Here is a 24,136-nt window from a genome sequence, read left to right on the forward strand (position 1 = left end):
CTTTTTTAAACATGAAGATTATCAAGGCCTAAACAAATTTACCTTTGCTAGTACTTCAGGGGAAACCTCTTCATCTGGAGACCACAGTTTTCCATTCTTTTCACCTGTTGACTATAGACAATTGAATAAATTTAGCTATTAGCATGAAGAAAAAAATTTAACTTTTTGCTGATTAAGTTTTTCATGTTGATCAACACAGCCTCTGAGAAACCGATGGGAACATCACCAACCAGAGCTTGTAAAAGGACAAAGTTAGAAGACTCATACTTCCCAGTTTTGAAACTTACTATAAAACCTACAGTAATCAAAACAGTGTGGCTGGTACTGGCAAGGACAGACATACAGACCAATGGAATAAAGAACCCAGAAAACCCTTGCATATATAGTAATTCATTTTTGACAAGGGTGCCAAGACCACCTTTAGGGAAAGAACAGTCTCTTCAACAAATGGTGCTAGAAAAACTGGATATTCAGCCAGGTGCAGAGGGTCAGTGCCTGTAATCCCAGCACTATGGGGGGCTGAGGCAGGTGGATCACTTGAGGTCAATGAGACCAGCCTGCCCAACATGGCAAAACCCCGCCTCCACTAAAAATACAAAAAATTAGCTGGGCATGGTGGTGCATGCCTGTAGTCTCAGCTATCCAGGAGGCTGAGGTTGGAGAACTGCTTGAACCTAAGAGACGGAGGTTGCAGTGAGCCAAGATTGCACCACTTCACTCCAGACTGGGCTACAGAGTGAGACTCCGTCTCAAAAACACAAAAACAAAACATAAAACCCCTGGATATCCACAAGAAACAAACACACAAACAAAAAAAGAAACTAGATTGTTAATATACGTAAGAATTAACTCAGAATGAATCAAATATCTCAATTTAATAGCTAAAACCATAAAACTCTGAAAAGATGACATAGGGAGAAATCTTCATGATCTTGGATCTGGTAAATATCTGACAATGGTTTAATACACAGAAAATGTAAACAACTCTTAAAACTCAACAAGAAGCAACCCAACTAAAAGCGGGTGAAGGCAGTATGGGCAACATGGCGAAACCCTGTCTCTATAAAAAACTACAGAAATTAGCCAGGCATGGTGGCATGTGCTGGTAGACCCAACTTCTCAGGAGGCTGAGGCAGGAGGTACTGCTTGAGTCTGTGAGGCGGAGGTTGCGGTGAGCCAAGGTTGCACTAGTGCACTCTAGCCTGGGTGACAGAGTGAGACCATGTCTCAAAAAAAAAAGAAGAGTGGGGTAGGTGAAGGAATTTAATAGCTCTCCAAAGAAGATATACAGGGTAGTCAATAAGCACAGAAAAAATATCCTTGACATCATTATAGGAAAATGCAAATCAAAATCACAATGAGATACCACTTCTTATGCACTAGTATGGCTATTGCTTTTGTTTTTCTTTTTTGAGATGGAGTCTTGCTCTGTCGCCCAGGCTGGAGTGCAGTGGCACGATCTAGGCTCACTGCAAGCTCTGCCACCCGGATTCACGCCATTCTCCTGCCTCAGCCTCCCGAGTAGCTTGGACTACAGGCACCCACCACCACGCCCAGCTATTTTTTGTATTTTTAGTAGAGATGGGGTTTCACCGTGTTAGCGAGGATGGCCTTGATCTCCTGACTTCTTAATCCTCCCACCACAGCCTCCCAAAGTGCTGGGATTACAGGCGTGAGCCACTGCGCCCGGCCGGCTATTGCTTTTTTAAAAAGGAAAATGACATGTAACCCAATAATGTTATTCCTAGATATATACCCAAGAAATGGGAGAACAGGAACATAAACGTTTATATCGGCATTATTCACAATAGCCAACACGTAGAAGCAACCCAAGTATCTATCAATCGACAAACAAAATGTGGGATATATACAAACAAAAATATACATATAATAGAACACTATTTAGCCACAAAAGGAACAACATTCTGATACATATTACAACATGGAAGAGCCCTGAGGACATGCTAAGTGAAATACAACAGAAACAAAAGGACAAATATCATATAAGAGATACCTAGAACAGGCAGTCATAGAGTCAGAAGGTAGAACAGAGGGCAATGGAGAGTTGTTGCTTAATGGGTACAGAGTTTCTGTTTGGGGTGATGAAAAAATTCTGGAGCTGGATGGGATGGTGATGATTAGATAACAATGTGGCTATTATGTTAACACTTAAAAATGGCAAATTTGATATTATGTATAGTTTACCACAATAAAAAAGACCATCTGAAAACACAATCTATCAACAATCATCATTTAAGAGGTATCTTAAATTTCACCTTTGTTGACAACCACATCTACCAAAAGTAAAAACAGCAGCAAGGATATGTGGTGTGGGAAATGAGACTTAGGCCATGTTCTTCTCTTCTTATCTGCTGCATTCAAAAGTGGGAGGTGGTACAAATACAGAAAGTATACTAGCTGGTGTCTTTAAGTTCCTGATATTGAGGCCTCGAGACTACCGAACCATGTGAGAGTTAGGAACTTTGGATAAGTTGGATTTGTGACAAATTAACACTTAATTGAAAGTTATCCATAATGATCCAGCATATCTGTGTCTTTATTCAATAACAACAGATTTAATTCAGATCCATTTGGTAAAGCAGTGATTCTTTTATTTATTTTTTTGAGACAGAGTCTTGCTCTTGTTGCCTAGACTGGAGTGCAACGGCGCAATCTTGGCCCACTGCAACCTCTGCCTCCTGGGTTCAAGCGATTCTCCTGTCTCAGCCTGCCGAATAGCTGGGATTACAGGCACTCGCCATCACGCCCGGCTACTTTTTTTGTATTTTTAGTAAAGACGGGGTTTCACCATGTTGGCCAGGCTGGTCTTGAAGTCCTGACCTCAGGTGATCCACCCGCCTCAGCCTCCCAAAGTGCTGGGATTACAGGCGTGACCCACCACGCCCTGCTAGCAGTGATTCTTAATTAAGGTGTGTTTCCAAATTCATTTGGGGAGTCTTTTCAATCTATACATTCCAACCTAGACAGAGGTAATAAATCAGAGCACACAGACATCAATAAATCTAGTGCCAAAAGTACAGTGTATTATCTTAAAAATTAGTCAAATTCAAGTCCACTTACTTTTTTTTTTTTTTTGGAGATAGAGTTTCCCTCTTGTTGCCCAAGCTGGAGTGCAACTGTGCAATCTTGGCTCACTGCAACCTCTCCCTCCTCGGTTCAAGTGATTCTCCTGCCTCAGCCTCCTGAGTAGCTAGGATTACAGGCGCCCGTTACCATGCCTGGCTAATCCACTTAGATTTCTAACAATGTCTGATAAAACAAATTTTAACCAGGCATGGTGGCTCATACCTGTAATCCCAGCACTTTGGGAGGCCAAGGTGGACAGATCACCTGAGGTCAGGAGTTCAATACAAGCCTGGCCAACATGGTGAAACCCCGTCTCTACTTAAAATACAAAAATTAGTCAGGCGTGGTGACAGGCACCTGTAATCCCAGCTACTTGGGAGGCTGAGGAATGAGAAGAGGCCAAGGTTGCAGCGAGCCACTGCATTCCAGCCTGGGGTATAGAGCAAGACTCTGTCTTCAAAACAAAAAACAAAAATAACCCAATTCTAACATTCCAGAAAATGATAAACTGTCTTTTGAGGGTCAGGAAAATAGCTTTTACTTATATTTAACTTTCATGATTCACCAATCCCATGTTCTAATTTTTGTTTCTTAAGTGTGAAATTCTAGTAGTAATAGCTACCATGAAATAACGAAGTAGTTTGGAATTTAAATAATAAATAAGTAGAACCAATATAGAATAATTTAAAAGAAAAAGAGAATTACATAGAAACAGAAGTGTTTCTGTGATGAAGATGTAAACAGTCTTAGTCTCATGATTCTCAATTTAATTAAATGAGAAACTTACCCTGTCATTCATTAGCAGATCTTTCACAATAAAATTTGCTACTACAGATTTCATTGGGGAAGCAAACTGATCTGGTGCTAACATAGAAATGTGGCCCAATGAAACTAATGGAGTTATAAGTTGTTCTGGCACATCAGCATTCAGACTCCTACTGAGTGGCTATAAAAATAAAACAGACAAAATTACCAATTTGTTTGATAAATATCTAGACACTCTACTGAAACAGTACATTTTCCTGGTCCTCCTGAATTTATCATGCCCAAACCAATCTTCTCTAATATGATCATAACTAACTTCAACCTAAGACACCTGGTACTTAATTCACCTACTAAAATTTAGCAAGATTGAAAGAATGTAGAAAAAACATAAAAAATAAAACTCAAAAGAAGTTAAAAAAAATTTTTGCTTCATGAAATCAGCATTATTTTTGACTAATTTACAACAATGGATTTGCTATATTGGTGGATTTCTTATCCTGTGGGAACATTTTAAATGACCTTAAATCATACAAAGTAAGAGTTCACTGGGTTTTGGTCACACTACCTTCAATTTATGATAATAGGAATACATTTCTAATAGTAAAATGAGGCCAGTCATTATAAGTAAAGAAAGGGAAACAGGATTGTCAGGTAGGGCTCTTAGGTACTTAAAACTGGATTGTTCAAAATTATCTACTAATACTTTCTGAGGATAAATGCACCACTGAACCAATAAGGCTAAAATTAAGTAAAACGTTCTAACATAAACACGTAAGGCCAGGTGTGCTGGCTCATGTGTGTAATCCTCGTACTTTGAAAGCATGAAGTGGGTGGATCGCTTCAGTCTAGGAGTTTGAGACCAGGCTGGGCAATATGGCAAAACCCCATCTCTATAAAAAATCCAAAAATAGCTGGGCATGGTGGCAGTGCCTGTACTCTCAGCTACTTGGGAGGCTGAAGCAGGAGGAATGCTTGAAACTAGGAGTTCGGGGCTGCAGTGAGCAGAGATCGCATCACTGTACTCCAGCACTGGTGAGAAAGTGAAACCTTATCTCAAAAACAAACTAAAAAACAAACAAAAACCACAAAACCCTTCAATATGAGGTGTTTGAACATATAATCTGATCCACAGGCCGGGAATGCAGTACCATATAAAATAGACAGAATCCTTGCTCACAAGGAATTTATATCCTAGGGTAGGACTTCATATAAACAGCTTTAAAAAATCTAGCTTCCATCTTCATCAAACTATACAGCTTAAAAAATAAAGACCAATATAAACACAACCTATATATTAGATATACCTCAAAAATCTGTGCAAGCTGGACTTCTTTATTTGTGAATATGGCGTGTATACAGTGCACAGCCTGTTTTGCTTGGTGTGGAGTACCCCTCTTTGCTTTTTGATGTAAAATGGGAATTAAGGTCCTGCAAAAAATAATATAGTTTTTTTTTTTCTTAAACCCATAAACAAACAATTATTCCTTTGGTTGACTTCCACGTCCCCTATATGGATGGATGCTGGTAGAGAAGGCTCTCTTAAAAATTATCTGATCTAAAGAAACTTGTAAAAAAGCTCCCTCTCTGCCCCCAAGTATAAACCAAGAAATACAATGCCTCAAGAAAAAGCCTACTTGAGGAGACAATTTTCATTTTAAAGCTACCTGACAAATATGCAAAATAACAAGTAACCCTTAATTCATAATCTAAAGCTTATCCCATGACATATTTTTACATTTACCTTCTAAGTAGGAGATTGCTAATTTTTCAATTCCCTTTTATAATCCCCTTCAGTTATTTCAAAGTAGCTATGGAAAGAGAGTAGCAAAAGACCAAGTTGTATTAAGCAGCTGAAATAATACTAGTGAAAGAAAGTATGCAAAGATACAGCTACATATATATCACTAGGATGGCAATATAAATATCTAACTATTATGTGCCAGGCACCATTCTAGGTATTTCTGCATGGATTAATTCAACTAATGTTCACATCCACCCAAAGACGACTATTATAGTCATTACACAGATGAGAAAATTAAAGCACAAAGATGTTATTTAAGCCTCCTAAGATGACGAAGTTAGGAAACTGGGAGTTGGGATTTGAAAATTAGCACCTCTTTCAAAATCCATACACTTACCCTCTACACTGACAATGAAAAGTAATCTAAAACAGTCTTCTTTCAGGACGAGATGGAAAAACATGTAACACTCTCCAAAAATTAAATGTTGATGACACGAAAAAACATTAGGTAGAATGAAGAAAACAGTGTGCATATATGAACTTATAAAAAATAGACAAACACATCTAGTAGATGAACATTCATAGAAAGTATACATATCAAATGTTAATGGTGACTATTTCGTTACATCTTTTCTAGTTTCAGTTTGCTGCAATGAACATTAAGTATTTTTATAATCAGAAGAAAATTGATGGCCAGGCGCGGTGGCTCACGCCTGTAATCCCAGCACTTTGGGAGGCCGAGGCGGGCGGATCACAAGGTCAGGAGATCGAGACCACGGTGAAACCCCGTCTCTACTAAAAATACAAAAAATTAGCCGGGCGCGGTTGTGGGCGCCTGTAGTCCCAGCTACTCGGGAGGCTGAGGCAGGAGAATGGCGTGAACCCGGGAGGCGGAGCTTGCAGTGAGCCGAGATCGCGCCACTGCACTCCAGCCTGGGCGACAGAGCGAGACTCCGTCTCAAAAAAAAAAAAAAAAAAAAAAAGAAAATTGATAAAGCGAAACAAACATAGAAGGAAAGATATTTGTCATATATTTAATGTTATTAGAGAAGAGCCTGTTTCATAGATTATAAAGTTAGTGGTATCAAATGAATGCAGGGGTGACAATGCCCTCTTATGATAATGGAAGGCTAGATATGAAAAGCTATACTGCAGGCTCCAGGCCATGCACCTTAACCAAAAATGGGAACATATGCTAGTTGGTGTAAGTCTGATGTGACATTTATAAATATGCCTGAAGTTTGTCTCTATGGACTTTGGAATTATGAGATAGGGATGTCCATGCCCAAATAGACTTCCTTGACTGAGTCTTGGCCACACTTCTACACGGAAGATGTCTTTCCTCTCTCCTATCTGTTTAGTCTTTCACCGTTCCATTTACCAGACTATGATCTCTTATAAAATAACACGTGAATGACAAAGGAAGACAGTTTCAATCAAACTGTTGTTAAATGTATTATTAATTATTATTAGCCAAATAAAATAATACAGAAAGTCAACTTTAATCTTTCTTCTTGTTTTTTTATAGAGCAGTATAATCCAGTGATGCCATCAGAGATGTTATTGAGGTCTTTAGTGTTGTGCTCTTCTTCTTTCCAGTGATTATCTCCTTTCTCCTCCATTAATCTTATGAATGAGGTATTTTATTCCTCACGTCCAAAGTTACCTCTTCTACCTATACCCATTTTCAATTGCTTCCTTTGGGGTGGAATTTCTCTAAGAATAGATCCTTTGCCTTAAAAAAATGTATAGGATTTCCTCCCTTGAAAAACTTATCAAAATCTATCCTATTGTGTCAATAATCTTTTTTTAATAATGTATACATATAAAGTTTATTATTTCTAGTCTACAAACTCCTCGAGGGCAGGGACTGATTGTGGTAACTTTTTTTATTAGCCAGACAATGCTGAGAATGAAGAGAATGTACAATGAACACTGAATTTTTCACAAGTTAAACTATAAGTTCACAAATTTAATAAAAACTTCAGGAGACTGCTTGTCCTATGATTACCATAAGAGGAAAATGGTATGTAGTTCAATAGACCTTGAACTACTTGCAAATACATATGATTCAACAGCCATTTGCAATGTATTTTTTCCTCCAGAAGATGTCTTCTGCATATTTTAAGTCTAAATATAACATCTCAGCACAAGTTTCACCTTAACATTTTTAAGATGCCAAAGTGAACTATTTGCCCCATTTTTTGGTAGGATAGCAGTGTGACAGTTATTGAATTTATAACCCATTTACAGAAAAAAAGATGAATATACATGGATTAGAAAGATATTAATCATAAATAAAACACTAAATTATGGGATAACCTTTGATTCTTAATATCTTAAAATGATTTTGTTATAAACAAACATGTAGTTTCAGTTTACTCTGCTGCCTACATTCTAATGGTGGGAGAGGGGTGTAAGGCAAGGGAAAGACAAAACAGAGGACACAGAAAAGTAGCTTTTAAATCAAAATTGTCTTTCCTCTCTCCCAACTTCCTATACAAAAGGAAAACAATGATTTTATGGTTCCCACACTTAGAAACTTTTGTATTTACCATGGGACAAAAAATGTACTCACGATCGTATCTGGGGAAGGTCTGTTTCTATTTTGTGACCTGTATTTCTAAAAATTTGAATAGCAGCTTCTGCCACCTTGTCATCTTCCATTCTTAGGCACTGTAACAAGGACTCATATGTCTCTGCAGAGTGGAACGAGGTAGGATGTGTGAAAGACAGAACCTGAAAAAATAGATACAGCTTTAGAAGTACAGACAATTGTTTTAATCCATTAAAAAAGAAATACTTCCCGTGATAAATAAATAAATAAATAAATACATACATAAATAAATTCTGGGGTAAATATGCTAGCTACACAGAATAGAGATACATCTCCTAGCCACCCTTGCAGTTAGTTATGGCTAATTAGACATTATCAGAAATACTGTGTGGTGTAGTAGCTCCCAGTTATTCCTTCACACAACTGACAGACAGCCTTTGTCCTATTTTCTTCTTCACCTCTTAGTCTACTCTGCTACTTAGAACACAAAACTCCTTTTTTATGGAATGTGATTTACAATATTAATAACTATTATCAGTTTATAAATATATTGTATTTAGATGAAGGAATGCTTACTTGAAATAAAACCTCCATACGTAATGACTCAATCTTTGTGTAATGTAAACAAAATGCTAACTCAGAGCTTTCTTTGACTGGCAAAAAGATAATCTATGAGAATTTTTTTTTCTTTTTTTTTTTTGTGACAGGATTTCACTCTGTCACCTAGGCTAGAGTGCGGTGGAACATCACAGCTCACTGTGGTCTCAGCCTCCTGAGCTGAGATTACAGGTGCACCAGCCCAGCTAAAAAAAATTTTTTTTTTTTTTGAGACGGAGTCTCACTCTATCGCCCAGGCTAGAGTGCAGTGGCCTGATCTCAGCTCACTACAAGCTCCGCCTCCTAGTTTCACGCCATTCTCCTGCCTCAGCCTCCTGAGTAGCTGGGACTACAGGTGCCCGCCACCATGCCCGGCTTATTTTTTGTACTTTTAATAGAGACGGAGTTTCACCGTGTTTGCCAGGATGGTCTCGATCTCCTGACCCCATGATCTGCCCACCTCAGCCTCCCAAAGTGCTGGGATTACAGGCGTGAGCCACCGCGCCCGGCGTTTTTTTTTTTTTTTTTTTTTTTGTAGAGATGAGGTCTAGCTATGTTGCCCAGGCTGGTCTCCAACTCCTGTGCTCAAGAGATCTTCCTGCCTTGGCTGGGATTACAGGCATAAACCACTGTACCAAGGCAAGAAAATATTTCAAGTGAAATCACTCATCATAATTATCAACAAAGAAGCCACTATTGTGAACTTTTAATTATGATTACAATACATAATTATTCCCTTATTATGACATGAGCACGAGCCTGTTCTTAAATAATTTTTAGCAAGTTAGATACATGTCTAAAGAGTTAACTTTCCATACAATTCATAACAATTCAGTTAGTGTAGTATCAAGATTAGGGAGGCAAATAGAGAAGCAGGGAGAAAGGGGAATGAGCAGGTGGTCTTCATTAATTTTTCAATAAGCACTTATTTAATGGTCATTAAGTGCTACTGTCTCATTTGGCAAGGCTTGCAGTGATAATATTTACTTACGTGGTTTTGATTATTTATAGAAAACTGGAGAATTAAATTAGAAAAATGTAATAAAAACCAATCTATTAAAAAATGTTACCTTAAAGGTGGTTTCACTTTTAAGAGAACTTAAAAATACAACTCAATTACTAAAAAAATTAATTAAAATCTTATTCATGAGGCATCATATCAATTCTATCAATGAAATGATTTTTTTTTTTCTTTTGAGACAGAGTCTCACTCTGACGCCAAGCTGGAGTGCAGTGGCACGATCTCGGCTCACTGCAACCTCCATCTCCCGGGTTCAAGCGATTTTCCTGCCTCAGCCTCCGAAGTAGCTGTGACTACAGGCGTGTGCCACCATGTCTAGCTAATTTTTGTACTTTATTAGTAGAGACAGGGTTTCCCCATGTTGGCCAGGATGGTCTTGACGTCGTGATCTGCCCGCCTCGGCCTCCCAAAGTGCTGGGATTACAGGCATTGAGCCCAGCTCAATGAAATTACATTTAAGAACCTCGGAATACGAGCCCATAATTCTTTTTCTATGTAACATCCATTGCACTGGTTTGTCTCTTCTCCTGTAAGTCACAGTGGTATCACGTCTCTTTGCCTTCAATTTCTTCCCTTCTTTTACTCAATCCAATGAAAGTTCTATCAAGGGCTGCAGCTGGTTGTAAGCCAGGTTAAAAGCTCGTGACAGTACCTTTCTTACCCAGTGGCACTCGACAATCTGGAACCACCTTGTCTCCCATTATTCCTCAAAACACCCCTTTTTTCTATTCATGCCAGTCTCCCAAGAATCCCACAAATATACCAAGAAATATTCCCTTTAATGATGATATTCCCTCCCCTAGATTTAGTCACATACCCTGTCCACTAAGTCTTAAGTCACACCTTGCTATTACTAAGAATAGATTGTACAGTAATCACTACCAAGCATAGAAGGCATGAAAATGATAAACAGTGAAACAAATATTAATTTATAATGTAAAATAATTACATTATATTATAACATAAAAATATTACTTTTACATAATCTGATTTCCAACACAGGTTTTAAATCTTTCAAATAGTTTCCTATGAAATAAGCCTGACTCTTGCATATCCTGAAGGGAAGGCAAATTATGACCCCACAGAAATACATGGCAACAAAACTGTTTCAAAAATACCTTAAGAAGTTCAAGTCCTGAACGGATAGCTGTATCTGGACTTACACCCTCCTCTTCATCATCTGCTGTCCCCTCTATTGACTTATTCATCAATTTCACTAGTGCACTATAAAAAGAAGAAAATATAAATCAGTAACCACTGGAGTAGTAACTATATCCTAATCACACTGTGACTGAACATATATAGAACCTTAAAATATTAAATTCAAAGGAGTTTCTGTGAGGGGAAAAAGTTCAACCTTGTCATCTACTTGATAACTAAACTTCTACTTAGTTTATCCCCCTAAAAACCTTAATGTATTAAGAGTAACTCTTCTAAAAAATAACAAAACTAAAATTAAATGACACAACACACTGGTAATATATTCACATAAGTAATTTAATATTCATTTCCATATATACACAGATCATTTTCAGTTTTAAGAAAAACAATAATATAGTAGGTTAAGTGGGCAATGACAATTGACTCAAAAAAATACAAATAATAAACATATACATGGACAAATGAATTAATTGCTGGTAATTTACTGAATCAGTAACTATTTCTATAAACTTATAGCAAAGAAGCAAGTCATCAGAAGCATCATGCCATAGTTATAAAGATTCATTAATTAGAAACAATTTAATTGTCAAAAATTAGGGAGTTAGTTTTTTCAAAATACCACCAGTAAATAGAATATTATCTGGTCAATAAAAATCAGATGTAGCAACATGGTACTATTTTAAGTAAAAACAAATGTGATTTCTGGTTTTGAGATCAGTAAACTGAAGAAGATATTACCCTATTATGAGAACATTCAATTATTATTACAAATGTTTAAAACAAGATTTTGGTTAATTCTTTTTCCTTTGGTGTTATGTATAGGTCAAATTATTCATTTTTAAAAAGTACCAAATATGTATAGGATACAGATGAAATTATTTTCACTTATAAAAAAATTAACAAAAATTATAAATATTCATGGGGTACAGAGTGATGTTTCTAGACATATAATGCATGGTGATAAGATCAAGATAATTTGCATATCCATTATCTTAAACACTTATCATTTCTTTGTGTTGGGAACATTCAATATTGTCCTAGCTATCTGAAACTATGTTATTATTAACTATAGTCAGCCTACTATGCTATGGAACACTAGAATTCATCCACCCATCTAGCTGTAATTTTATATCCTTTTCTGTAATTTTGTATCTCTCTCTAATCCTCCCTTCCCACTACCTTTTCCAGCCTTTTGTTTCCTGTTCTATTTTTTGCTTCTGAGAGATCTACTTTTTTTTTTAGCTTCCACCTACCAGTGAGAACATGTGGTATTTAACTTCTTGGTCCTGGCTCATTTCACTTAACATAATGTCCTCCAATGCCATCCACATTGCTGCGAATGACAGCATTTCATTCTTTTTTTATGGCCGAATAGTATTCCATTTATCTATGTACCATATTTTCTTTACCCATTCATTCCTTGGTGGACACAGGGTGATTCCAAATCTTGGCTATTGTCAATAATGCTGCAATAATAATGGGTGTACGGATATCCCTTTGATAAACTTATTTATTTTGGATGTATACCTAGTAGTGGGATTGCTGGACCATATGGTAGTCGTATTTCTTAGTTTTTTTGAGGATCCTCCACTGTTCTCCATAATGGCTGTTTAAACTAAGTTTAGCACATCCTTTCCTTTCTCCTCTTACATCACAACAATTATTTTAAAATTCATTATCTTCAGTTAATCTGATAACATTAAAAAAAACCTAAATTGGTGTATATGTGTATAAACATTAACTTAATGTATAATATACCACACAATTCACTGAATTAAAATGTACAACTTAATGGTTTTTACTATATTCACAGGGATGTACTACCTAATTATAGAACATCTCATCACTATCCTAAGTCAAACCCCTTACCTGTTAGCAGGAACTCATTCACCATTAGTCCCTCCAGCCCTAGGCATTTACCAATCTATTTTCTCTCCTATACACTTGCCTATTCTGAATATTTCATATTAATGAAATCATACAATTTGATAGGGTTTAGCTGTGTCCCCACTCAAATCTCACTTTTAACTGTAATAAGCCCCACATGCCAAGGGCAGGGCCAGATAATTGAACATGGGGGCAGTTTTCTCTATATTGTTCTTGTGGTACTGAATAAATCTCATGAGATCTGATGGTTTTATAAAGGGGAGTTCCCCTGCACAAACTCTCTTGCCTGTCACCATGTAAGACATCCCTTTGCTCTTGCTTCGTCTTCTGTCATGATTGTGAGGCCTCCCCAACCATGTGGAACTGCAAGTTCATTAAAACCTCTTTCCTTTATAAATTACCCAGTCTCGGGTATGGCTTTATCAGTAGCATGAGAACAGACTAACAAACAACTGTTATCCTTTGTGACTGACTCCTCTCAATTAGCATAATGTTCTCGACATTCATCCACACTGTAGCATGAATCAAGTGTAGCATCATTTAAATAAATTTCCAAATAATATTCCAGTATACGGAATTAAGATTCTTTTTTTTTTCCCCTTGAGACAGAGTCTTGCTCTGTCGCCCAGGCTAAAGTGCAGTGGCATGATCTCGGCTCACTGCAACCTCTGCCTCCCGGGTTCAAGTGATTCTCCTGCCTCAGCCTCCCAAGTAGCTGGGATTACAGGTGCCCACCACCATACCCAGCTAATTTTTGTATCTTTAGTAGAGACGGGGTTTTGCCAAGTTGGCCAGCCTGATCTTGAACTCCTGACCTCAGGTGACTCGCCTGCTTTGGCCTCCCAAAGTTCTGGGATTACAGGCATGAGCCCCTGCGCCCGGCCAAAATTTATTTATCCATTCATCAGCTGATGGACATTTAGGTTAATTCCATTTTTGGGGGATATTATGAATAATGTTGCTACAAACATTTATGTACAGGTTTTGCATAAACATGTTTTTATTTTTCTTGAGTCTACACTTGAGTGGAACAACTAGGTCATATGGTTAACTCCATGTTTAACTTTCTGAGGAACTGCCAAACTGTCTTCCAATGCAGTGTCACCATTTCATATTCCCACCAGGAATATGACAGGTTCCAGTTCTTCCACATCCTCACCAACATGTCTGTCTTTTTACTTATAGCCATCTCAGTGGATGTGAAGTGGTATCTCTTTGTGGAGAGAGAGAGAGAGATATATATAAAAAACATTCTCACCTCCACAAAATATTGCTCTAAACCTCTTCTGTGGTCAATTCCCTACCCTCACCCTGGCAACCACTGGTTTGGTTTCTGTCGCTATAGTTTTGACTTTTCTAGAACTTCATGTATGTAGTGTCTGACATCTTCCATGTGACATAATGCTAATACTTTAGAGATTTATCCAACTTGTTGCATATAATCAGTAGTTTACTCCTTACTATTGCTGAGTATTCCATCATAATGAATATCCAATTACCCACTGATGAACTTCTGGGTATTTGTGATTTATAGGTATTACGAACACAGCTGCTAAAAGCAGTTAAACACAAGTGAATGTATGTTTTCTTTCCTCTTAGACAAATATCTAGTATTAGGATTCCTGGGTTGGATGGTAATGTTGTATGTACATTTAATGTAACAAGAAACTATTTTCCAATTCACCAACAATTAGTATGGTTAAAATCTTTAATTCTATTTTTTTTTTTTTTTTTTTTTTTTTGAGACGGAGTCTCGCTCTGCCGCCCAGGCTGGAGTGCAGTGGCCGGATCTCACCTCACTGCAAGCTCCGCCTCCCGGGTTTACGCCATTCTCCGGCCTCAGCCTCCCGAGTAGCTGGGACTACAGGCACCCGCCACCACGCCCGGCTAGTTTTTTGTATTTTTAGTAGAGACGGGGTTTCACTGTGTTAGCCAGGATGGTCTCGATCTCCTAACCTCGTGATCCGCCCGTCTCGGCCTCCCAAAGTGCTGGGATTACAGGCTTGAGCCACCGCGCCCGGCCAAAATCTTTAATTCTAAATATTCTAGTGAGTGTGTAAGTGGCATTTCTCATTATAATTTGAATTCTGACTGGGCGCAGTGGCTCACACCTATAATCCCAGCATTTTGGGAGGCTGAGTAGGGTAGGTCACTTGAGCCCAGACCAGCCTGGGCAACATGGCAAAACCCGTCTCTACAAAAAATACAAAAATGAGCCAGGTGTGGTGGTACACCCCTGTACACCACCTCCCCTGAGGTGGGAGGATTGCTTGAGCCCAAAAGGTCAAGACTGCAGTGAGCCATGATTGCATCACTGCACTCCAACCTGGGAGACAGAGCAAGACCCTGTGTCAAAATAAATACATAAAAATAGGCCAGCACGTTGGCTCATGCCAATAGTAATAGCACTTTGAAAAGGCTGAGGAGGGAGGACCGCTTGAGACCAGCCTGGGCAACGTAACAAAACCCCATCTCTACAAAAAAATAAACAACAAAAATAAAAATAAGTTAGCCAGGTGTGGTGGTGTGTGTCTGTAGTCGCAGCTACTTGAGGTAGGAGGATGGTTTGAGCTCAGGAGGAGGAGGGTGCAGTGGGCTGAGATCATGCCACAGCACTCCAGTCTGGGTGACAGAGCCAGACTCCGTCTCAAAAAAAAAAAAAAAAAAATAAAATAAAATTGTAAAAATCTGAATTTGCATTTCCCAAATGAGTACTAATACTAACTGTCCTTTCTTGTGCTTATTTACCATCTTATCTAGTATCTGTTCAAATTTGCCCATTTTAAAACAAAGTCATTTGTCTTATTGAGTAGTCAGAGTTCCTTATATAGCCTGGATATAATACTTTACCAAATACATACTTTTCAAGTATTTTCTCCTAGTCTGTGGCTATTATGTGCCCTCTAAGAATCTTTGCCTACCCTATATGTTTTCTGGAAATTCTAGCTCTGACATTGTACTTTAAAGATTTATTCAATTTGAGAAAATTATTCCAGATTGAGCTTTTTATTAAGAAATCCTAGTAAACATTGCTTGAATTTAACAAAATTACAAGTGTGTTTCAAAAAAAATTCATAAATATGTGAATACCTATGATAGGGTCCATGCATATGATTATTTAATGAGTATTTATTAACTACCTGTCATGTGCCAAGTCTTAAGGTCTCTCTGAGAAATACAGTGTGAAATGAGAGACATAATCTCTGCTATCATTGTAATGTTGGTAATCACCAGTATAAGTCAAGGAGCTATAAGTGAAAGACCAAAGTCTTCAAACCAGGTTCACCGTCCTTCCTCTTATAAAATATTTTTTCTCTTTTGTAAATTAGATAAATAATATATACTTCACAGGGCTATCAAGATGCAAAAGATGATCACCAATCCAACTGCCTCTTCAAAACTGCTAGGGAAGTCTACGCTACACAACCACTGTTACAAATCTTCACCATTCTAACCGAAGTCTAAATACTCCCACTGAGCAACTTCATCTTGAACAGAAGGGAGAGTAGTAATGGAAGCCCTGAGTGAAAACTCTTCTAATTTTCCATACCTAATTTTCTAACCTCCTCTAACTTGTGTGTATTATTTTGTCCTGTCATAGGCTAAGATGTCATTCTTTCCACTCTGCTTCCTTAGGAATGCTGCTCCCTCATACCTATATTCCCTTTCCCTTATCTGAAATCTGTCTTCAAATAGCACCTTAAAAAAAAAAAAAAAAAGATGGAGTTTCGCTCTTTTTGCCCAGGTTGGAGTGCAATGGCGCGATCTCGGCTCACTGCAACTTCCGCCTCCCAGGTTCAAGTGATTCTCATGCCTCAGCCTCCTGAGTAGCTGGGATTACAGGCACGCACCACCACACCTGGCTAATTTTTGTATCTTTAGTAGAGATGGGGTTTCACTATGTTGGCCAGGCTGGTCTTGAACTCCTGACCGCAGGTGATCCGCCCACTTCAGCCTCCCAAAGTGTTGGGATTACAGGTGTGAGCCACTGCACCCGACCTCAGCTAGCACCTTTTCAAGGTATTTAAACATTCAAAATTATTTAGCCAAAAACAGCAGCAGAAGATTCTTCTTCAAGCTTACTCCCTCCCTTTCCATCATCTTATTTTTCTCTGTTACTTTTCTTTTGAGGCTCAAACTCTGATTTTAGCTCAGTTTTTTTGTTTTTGTCTTATTTTGAGACACAGTCTCATTCTGTTGCCCAGGACAGAGTGAAGTGCCGTGATCTCAGCGCACTGTAACCTCTGCTTCCTGGGCTCATTCTTCCACTTCAGCCTCCCACATAGCTGGGACCACAGGCACATGCCCTGGTGTCCTGCTAACTTCTGTATTTTTGTAGAGATGGGGTTTTGCCAATATTGCCTAGGCTCGTTTTGAACTCCTGGACTCAAGTGATCCACCCACCTCTGCCTCCCAAAGTGCTGGGATTACCACACCCAGTCTTCTCCTTTATTTTTATTAAGACGGAGTCTCGCTCTGTCACCCAGGCTGGAGTGCAATAACGTGATCTCGGGTCACTGCAACCTCCACCTCCTAGGTTCAAGTGATTCTCCAGCCTCAGCCTCCTGAGTAGCTGGGATTACAGTTGCATGCCACCACATCAGGCTAATTTTTGTATTTTTAGTAGAGACGGGGTTTTCACCATGTTGGTCAGGCTGGTCTCAAAGTCCTGACCTTGTGATCTGCCTGCCTCGGCCTCCTCCCAAAGTGCTGGGATTATAGGCATGAGCCACCATGCCTGGCCCTCCTTTGCTTTTTATGTAAGGTTGGTGCTGTCTGCACTGATTGTCCCCACTGGTGCTGTCAATTTATCTCCTAAGCAGGGTTTAGAAGGGTGACAAGGCTATGTATCCCTTTAATATGCTCAAGCCTCAGTGTAGCCAAGTGGTACCTAGTGGCTTTCTGTCGAGCTGGGTCAGTAAAAAACAGACTCAGCAGTCTTCTCTGCCTAAGTAACACTGATCACCTCTGTGTACCATGATGTAGATGTTGGAAAGACTGTCCTATGCCTTCTGAATCCATGGCAATCTGGCTTTGTCCTTGCTACTCCACAGAAGCTGTTCTGGTCATTGTGAATTTTTCCCATTTCCTAATCCAGTCGATGATTCTTAGTATTTAATCAACTTCTGGATACCATCTGACTCCTCCTTAGCCCCACTTTGGTTTCTGTGATAAAACTCTTTCCCAATTTTCTGCTTTTGACTATGTCTGCTTAAAACTTAAAAAAAAAATTTAAGTCCATTATCTTCTGCCAGCCGCTTAATTGCTAATTTCCCTCAGGATTCAGTCCTCAACCCTTTCTTTTTTAAAATTTTACTTTTACCTGGGTTCCAGCCATCATTACAATGACTACTTCATTTTCATCTACTACCTATAAACCATTAACTAACTGTAGCACACATATGTCAAGGTATATGGACATATGTATGGGGGGGAAATGGATTATATTTAGAATGATTTTATATTAACCCCAATCCTTTCTTTCAAAATTCTTAGGCCAGGCACGGTGATTCATGCCTGAAATTCCAGCAATTTGGGAGGCCGAGGTGGGCAGATTGCTTGAGCACAGGAGCTCGAGACCCGCCTGGCCAACATGGTGAAACCCCATCTCTACTAAAAATACAAAAAAGTAGCCTAGCATGGTGGCGCACACCTGTAGACCCAGCTACTCGGGAGGCTGAGGCAGGAAAACTGCTTGAACCCAGGAGGCAGAGGTGACGGTGAGCCAAGATCACGCCACTGCACACTCCAGCTCAGGTGACAGAGCAAGATTCCTTCTCAAAAAAAAAAAAAAAAAGAAAAAGAGAAAGAGAAAGAAAAAGAAAGAAAAAGGAGAAGAGAAGAGACGAGACGAGACTTAGGTATGGTGGCTCATGCCTGAAATACCAGCACTTTAGGAGGCCAAGGTGGGCAGATCGCTTGTGCCCAGGAGCTCGAGACCAGCCTGGGCAACATGGCAAAACTGCTTCTCTACAAAAGAACTTTTAAAAAATTAGCCGAGCATGGTGATGCACATCTATAGTTCCACCTACTCAGGAAGCTGAGGTCTGAGATTGCTTGAGCCTACACAACAGTGAGCCAGGATCGTGCCACTGCACTTCAGTTGGGGCGACAGAGTGAGACCCCATATCCAAAAAAGGAAAGAGAAAAAAAAAAAGAAAATCTTAACAAAAAAGGGCTGGGTTTGGTGGCTCATGCCTATAATCCCAGTACTCTTGGAGGCAAGGTGGGTGGATCGTTTGGGTCCAGGAATTTGAGACCAGCCTGGATGGCGTGGCAAAACCCCGTCTCTACCAAAACCAAACCAAAACAAACAAAAACAAAAAAAGCACGTTCACAAAATTAGCCAGTTGTGGTGGCATGGGTTATGGTCCCATCTACTCTGGAGGCTGAGGGAGGAGCATCACCTGAGCCCAGGAGGTCAAGGCTGCAGTGAACTATGATCATGCCACTCTACCCCAGCCTGGGTGACACAGCAAGACCTTGTCTCAAAAACAAAGAAAGAAAAAGAAGTCAATTTTGATTTTTTTATATGTTGAGAGATGAGAGATAGGGGTCTAGTTCCATTCTTCTGCTAGTCAGTTTTCCAAGCACAATATTGTAGAGACTATCCCTTCCCCCCTTGTATGTTCTTGACACTTCTGTTGGAAATGAGCTGGCCAAAAAAGCACGAACATGTATCTGGGTTCTCAATTCTGTTCCTTTAGATGTGTCTAGTTTTTATGCCAGTATCATGTTGATTTGGTTACTGTAGTTTTGTAGCATATTTTAAAGTCAGGTAGTGTGATCGCTCCAGCTTTTGTTCTTTTTCCTCATATTGCTTGGCTATTTGAGTCTTTTGTGGTTCCATGTAAAAGTTAGGATTGTTTTTTCTATTTCCGTGAAGAATGTCATTTGTATTTTGATAGAAATTGCATTTAGTCTGTAAATTACTTTGAGTAGTACTGTCATTTTAAACAAGATTAATTTTGGCCAGGCATGGTGGCTCATGCCTGTAATCCCAGCACTTTGGGAGGCCAAGGCGGGCAGATCACCTGAGGTCAGGAGTTTGAGACCAGCCCGACCAACATGGAGAAACCGTGTCTCTACTAAAAATACAAAATTAGGCAGGTGTGGTGGCGCATGCCTGTTAATACCGGCTACTCGGAAGGCTGATGCAGGAGAATTGCTTGAGCACGGGAGGTGGAGGCTGCAGTGAGCCGAGATCACGCCATTGCACTCTAGTCTGGGCAACAAGAGCCAAATGCCGTCTCAAAAAAGAAAAAAAAAAAAGAAAAATTAAAAAAAAAATCTTCCATTTCATGAGCATGGAATATCTTTCCATTTTTTGTGTGTTGTCTTTAATTTCTTCCATCAGCGTTTTAAAGTATTCCTTGTAATAGATCTTTCACTTATTTGGTTAAGTTGATTATTAGGTATTTAATATTCTTTGTAGCTATTGTAAATAAGATTGCTTTCTTGATTTTTCAGATTGTTTGCTGTTGGCATATGTAAATGCTACTGAGTTGTGTATGTTGATTTTGTATACTGAATTCATTTATCTGTTCTAACAGTTTTTCGGTGGAGTCTTTAGCTTCTTCTGTGATAATGTCATCTGTGAACAAGGCTAATTTGACTTCTTTCTTGCTAAATTTGGATGGCCTTTTTTTCTCTTGACTAATTGCTCTGGCCAGGACTTCCAGTAATTCGTTGAACAAAGGTGGCAGAAGTGGCTTCCATATCTTATTCCAGATATCAGATGAAAGCCTTTCAATTTACCCCATTCAGCACAATGTTCAGTGTGGGTGTGTCACATATGGCCTTTATTATTTTGAGGTATGTTCCCTCTATACCTATTTTGTTGAGGGTATTTATCATAAAGTAATGTTGAATTTTATTGAATGTTTTTTAAGTACCTATTAAAATGACTATACGGTTTTTATTCTTGGTTCTATTCATATGAATCATGTTTATTGATATATGATTTATGAACCATCCCTGCATCCCTGGGATGAATTCCATTTTATCATGATGAATGATATTTTTAATGTGTTACTGAAATCAGGTTGCTAGTATTTTTGAGGATTTTTGCATTTACGTTCATCAGTGATATGCCCCTATCCCTCACCCTCTAAAAAAATAAATCAAAATGGATTAAGACCTAGTGGATGAAACTACTAGCAGAAAATGCTAGGATAATGCTTAAAGACGTTGATCTGAGCCAAGTTTGTTTGTGTTAACATCCCAAAAGTACAGGCAACCAAAGCAAAAATAGAAAAATACGATTACATTAAGCTAAAATGGTTCTGCACAGCTAAGGGAGCAATAAAAAAAGCGAAGAGACAACCCACAGAATGAGAAAATATTTGCAAATTATCCATCTGTCAACAGATTAATAACCAGAACATAGAAGGAGTTCAAACAACTCAACTGCAAAATAACAAAACAAAACAAAACAAAAAAACACAAGACAGACAAAAAAATCAAAACCACACACAAAAATTCCAATTTAAAAGTGGGAAAAGAGGCCAGGTGCGGTGGCTCACGCCTGTAATCCCAGCACTTAGGGAGGCTGAGGCAGGCAGATCATGAGGTCAAGAGATTGAGACTATCCTGGCCAACATGGTGAAACCCAGTCTCTACTAAAAAACAAAAATCAGCTGGGCATGGTGGCGTGCGCCTGTAGTCCTAGCTACTTGGGAGCCTGAGGCAGGAGAACTGCTTGATCCTGGGAGGCGAAGATTGCAGTGAGCTGAGATGGCGCCACTGCACTCCAGCTGGCGACAAAGCAAGACTCCAGCAAAAAAGAAAAAAAAAAAAAGAAAAAAAAAAAGGCTTTTTATCAACAAGACAGGGAATAACAGATGCCGGCGAGGATGTGGAGAAAAGTGAACCCTTGTACACTGTTGTTGGAAATGTAAATTAGCATAGCCACTAAGGAAAACTGTATGGAGGTTCCTCAAAAAACTAAAACTAGATCTACCATATGATCTAGCAATTCCACTACCGGGTATATATTTTTTAAAAAGGAAATTAACATATTGAAGAGATATCTGCACTCCTATGTTTATTGTGTCACTATTCACAATAGCCAATATGGAATCAACCTAAGTGCACATCAACGAATGAAGAAAGAAAATGTGGTATATATGTACAATGAAAAATTATTCAGCCATAAAAAAAGAACGAAATCCTGCCATTTGTAGCAATGCGTATGGAAATTGAGCTCATTACGTTAAATAAAACAAGCCAAGAACAAAAAAACAAATATTGCATATTCTCAGTCATATGTGGGAGCTAAAAATGTGAATCTCATGATGACACAGTAGACTGGTAGTTAAAAGAAGCTGGGAAGGGTGAGAAAGGGGGAATGAAGAGAGGTTAATTAATATAGAACAACTAGTGTTTTAGAGATTGGGAGAGTGACTGTAGTTTAATAGCTAGAAGATAATTTGAATGTTTCTAGCATAAAGATGAATATTTACGGTGATGTATATCACCAATACACTCATTTGATCTTCACAAACTGTATAAATGTATTAAATTATCAGACATAGCTGAAATACATGTACATTTATTATGTTATGGGATGACATGTGTTTCTCCCAAATTAATATTAATTCTAATCCCTGGTATCTCAGAATGTGACTGTATTTAGAGACAGGGCCTTTGAAAAGATAATCAAGGTAAAATAAAACTGAATGGGTGGGGCCTAATCCAATAGGACTATTGTTCTTATAAAAGATTAGGACATAGACATGCTGGGTGCACAGAGAAAAGACCAGGAGAGGACACAGTGCAAAGGAAGCCATCTGCAAATGAAGGTGAGAGCCTTCAGGAAAAAAATTAAAAATTGCTGATACCTTGGATCTCAGCCTTACACCTCCAGAACTGTGAGAAAATAAATTCCTTTTGTTCAGGCTAGGCACTTTGGGGTATTTTGTTATGAAAGCCCTAGCAAATGACAATCAGCATTTCAATACAGCCACATCAGTGATTCACCTAAGGTGAAACAAACAGTGAAGCTTGGGCACTGGAACTAATCTCTGAATTCTAAGTTGTTTGGAAAAAGAACCAACAAGTGCTGCACAGTAACTCAATATGGAAAGATATATAGCTTATCTACTGGAAAAATGATTGGTGCAAGAGAAAAGCATTACCAGAAGTTTGAAAAGTCTGAAATCATGAGAATATGTAATAAAAAATCAATAGCTCTTAACTAACGTCTATGATGCCAGGCTGCTTACCTTTATATACGATCTCAAATTAACATAATCATCCACCACGATTTTATGCCCACATTAAAGTTGAAAATAAATGAAATTCAAAGACTTTATCCAAAGCCACAAAGTAGACTTATGTTTTGAAACCAAATTTGTCTAAAGATAATCCTGTCCTCTTTCCAATGTATCATTCTGTTCTCACACATTAAATGAACAGTGGTATAGTATGTACTACAGAATATTGTAGGGCCATTAAAATGCTTAAGCAAACTGAGAGGTTGGTCAACAGCCACACAGATCTAAAATATTCCTTTTTCTATCTTACTCTTTGTTCTAAGTTTTCTTTAATGAGAACGCGTAAGCTAAAAATAAACACAAGAACTCTTTAAAAACAGAAAGCATTAAATAAAGTCAAAGATCATAAAATGAGAAGGCTTTCCCTTCAACTGGAATGATGTACACCCCTGTGATTAAAAAGAGACATACGGAGGTTTTTAGGTATCTTTAGGAGCCCAGAATTTAAATTAACAACAATTGTAGTTTCAGATTATTATCTGTTTTTGAGTGAATATACTTCTTGGCTTACCTTATGGCTTCTGAATCAATGTGCACAGGTGCGATTCTTTCCAACAGAAATTTGACCATCTCTAGAAAAGGATTTGTTGGTTGCTTAGGATTTGCAAGTTTCCGGGCTATTTCTCTCTATAGAAGAAAAAGAGTTTTACCAAAAATGTGATTTGCTTTCATATTTTTGAAAAGAAAAATGACTGTAGGCCAAAAGAAGGAACTGAAATATTCAAAACCAGCATAAGTGGTTAAGAATTGTCTGCTCTAGACCCTGACTAAAAATTTTACACTCACCGAGCAATGACTGCAAAATCTGGACAGCAGAGAAAAGAAGTGTATGATGTGGTTTCTGAGTGAACACAGCCTTGCCTCACAATTCTTTGATGAAAATTATTGGCTAATATAGGAACCTTTTTTTTGAGACGGAGTCTAACTCTGTCACCAGGCTACAGTGCAGTGGCACGATCTCGGCTCACTGCAACCTCCACCTTCTGGGTTCAAACGATTCTCCTGCCCCAGGCTCCAGAGTAGCTGGGACTACAGGCACAGGC

At 38.6% G+C, this 24,136-nt stretch overlaps 1 protein-coding gene across 3 annotated transcripts in view; it reads right to left on the reverse strand.

The window, feature by feature from the left end:
- Nucleotides 1–24,136, reverse strand: part of PDS5A (PDS5 cohesin associated factor A) — a 170,405-nt gene that overhangs the window by 52,317 nt on the left and 93,952 nt on the right. For all 3 annotated transcript variants that reach the window (XR_012434793.1, XM_045392268.2, XM_065544884.2), the window contains exons 17-22: nt 23,605–23,720; nt 10,887–10,992; nt 8,172–8,332; nt 5,157–5,280; nt 3,875–4,033; nt 43–111 (exon numbers count right to left, since the gene is read on the reverse strand). Coding sequence is in view for 2 of the 3 variants with exons in the window: in XM_045392268.2 (XP_045248203.1) it covers nt 43–111; nt 3,875–4,033; nt 5,157–5,280; nt 8,172–8,332; nt 10,887–10,992; nt 23,605–23,720 (735 nt within the window). In the remaining variant the exon portion in view is untranslated. The remainder of the gene's footprint in view (nt 1–42; nt 112–3,874; nt 4,034–5,156; nt 5,281–8,171; nt 8,333–10,886; nt 10,993–23,604; nt 23,721–24,136) is intronic.

This window comes from Macaca fascicularis, chromosome 5 (genome assembly GCF_037993035.2).
Source record: "Macaca fascicularis isolate 582-1 chromosome 5, T2T-MFA8v1.1".
NCBI classification, from domain to species: domain Eukaryota; kingdom Metazoa; phylum Chordata; class Mammalia; order Primates; family Cercopithecidae; genus Macaca; species Macaca fascicularis.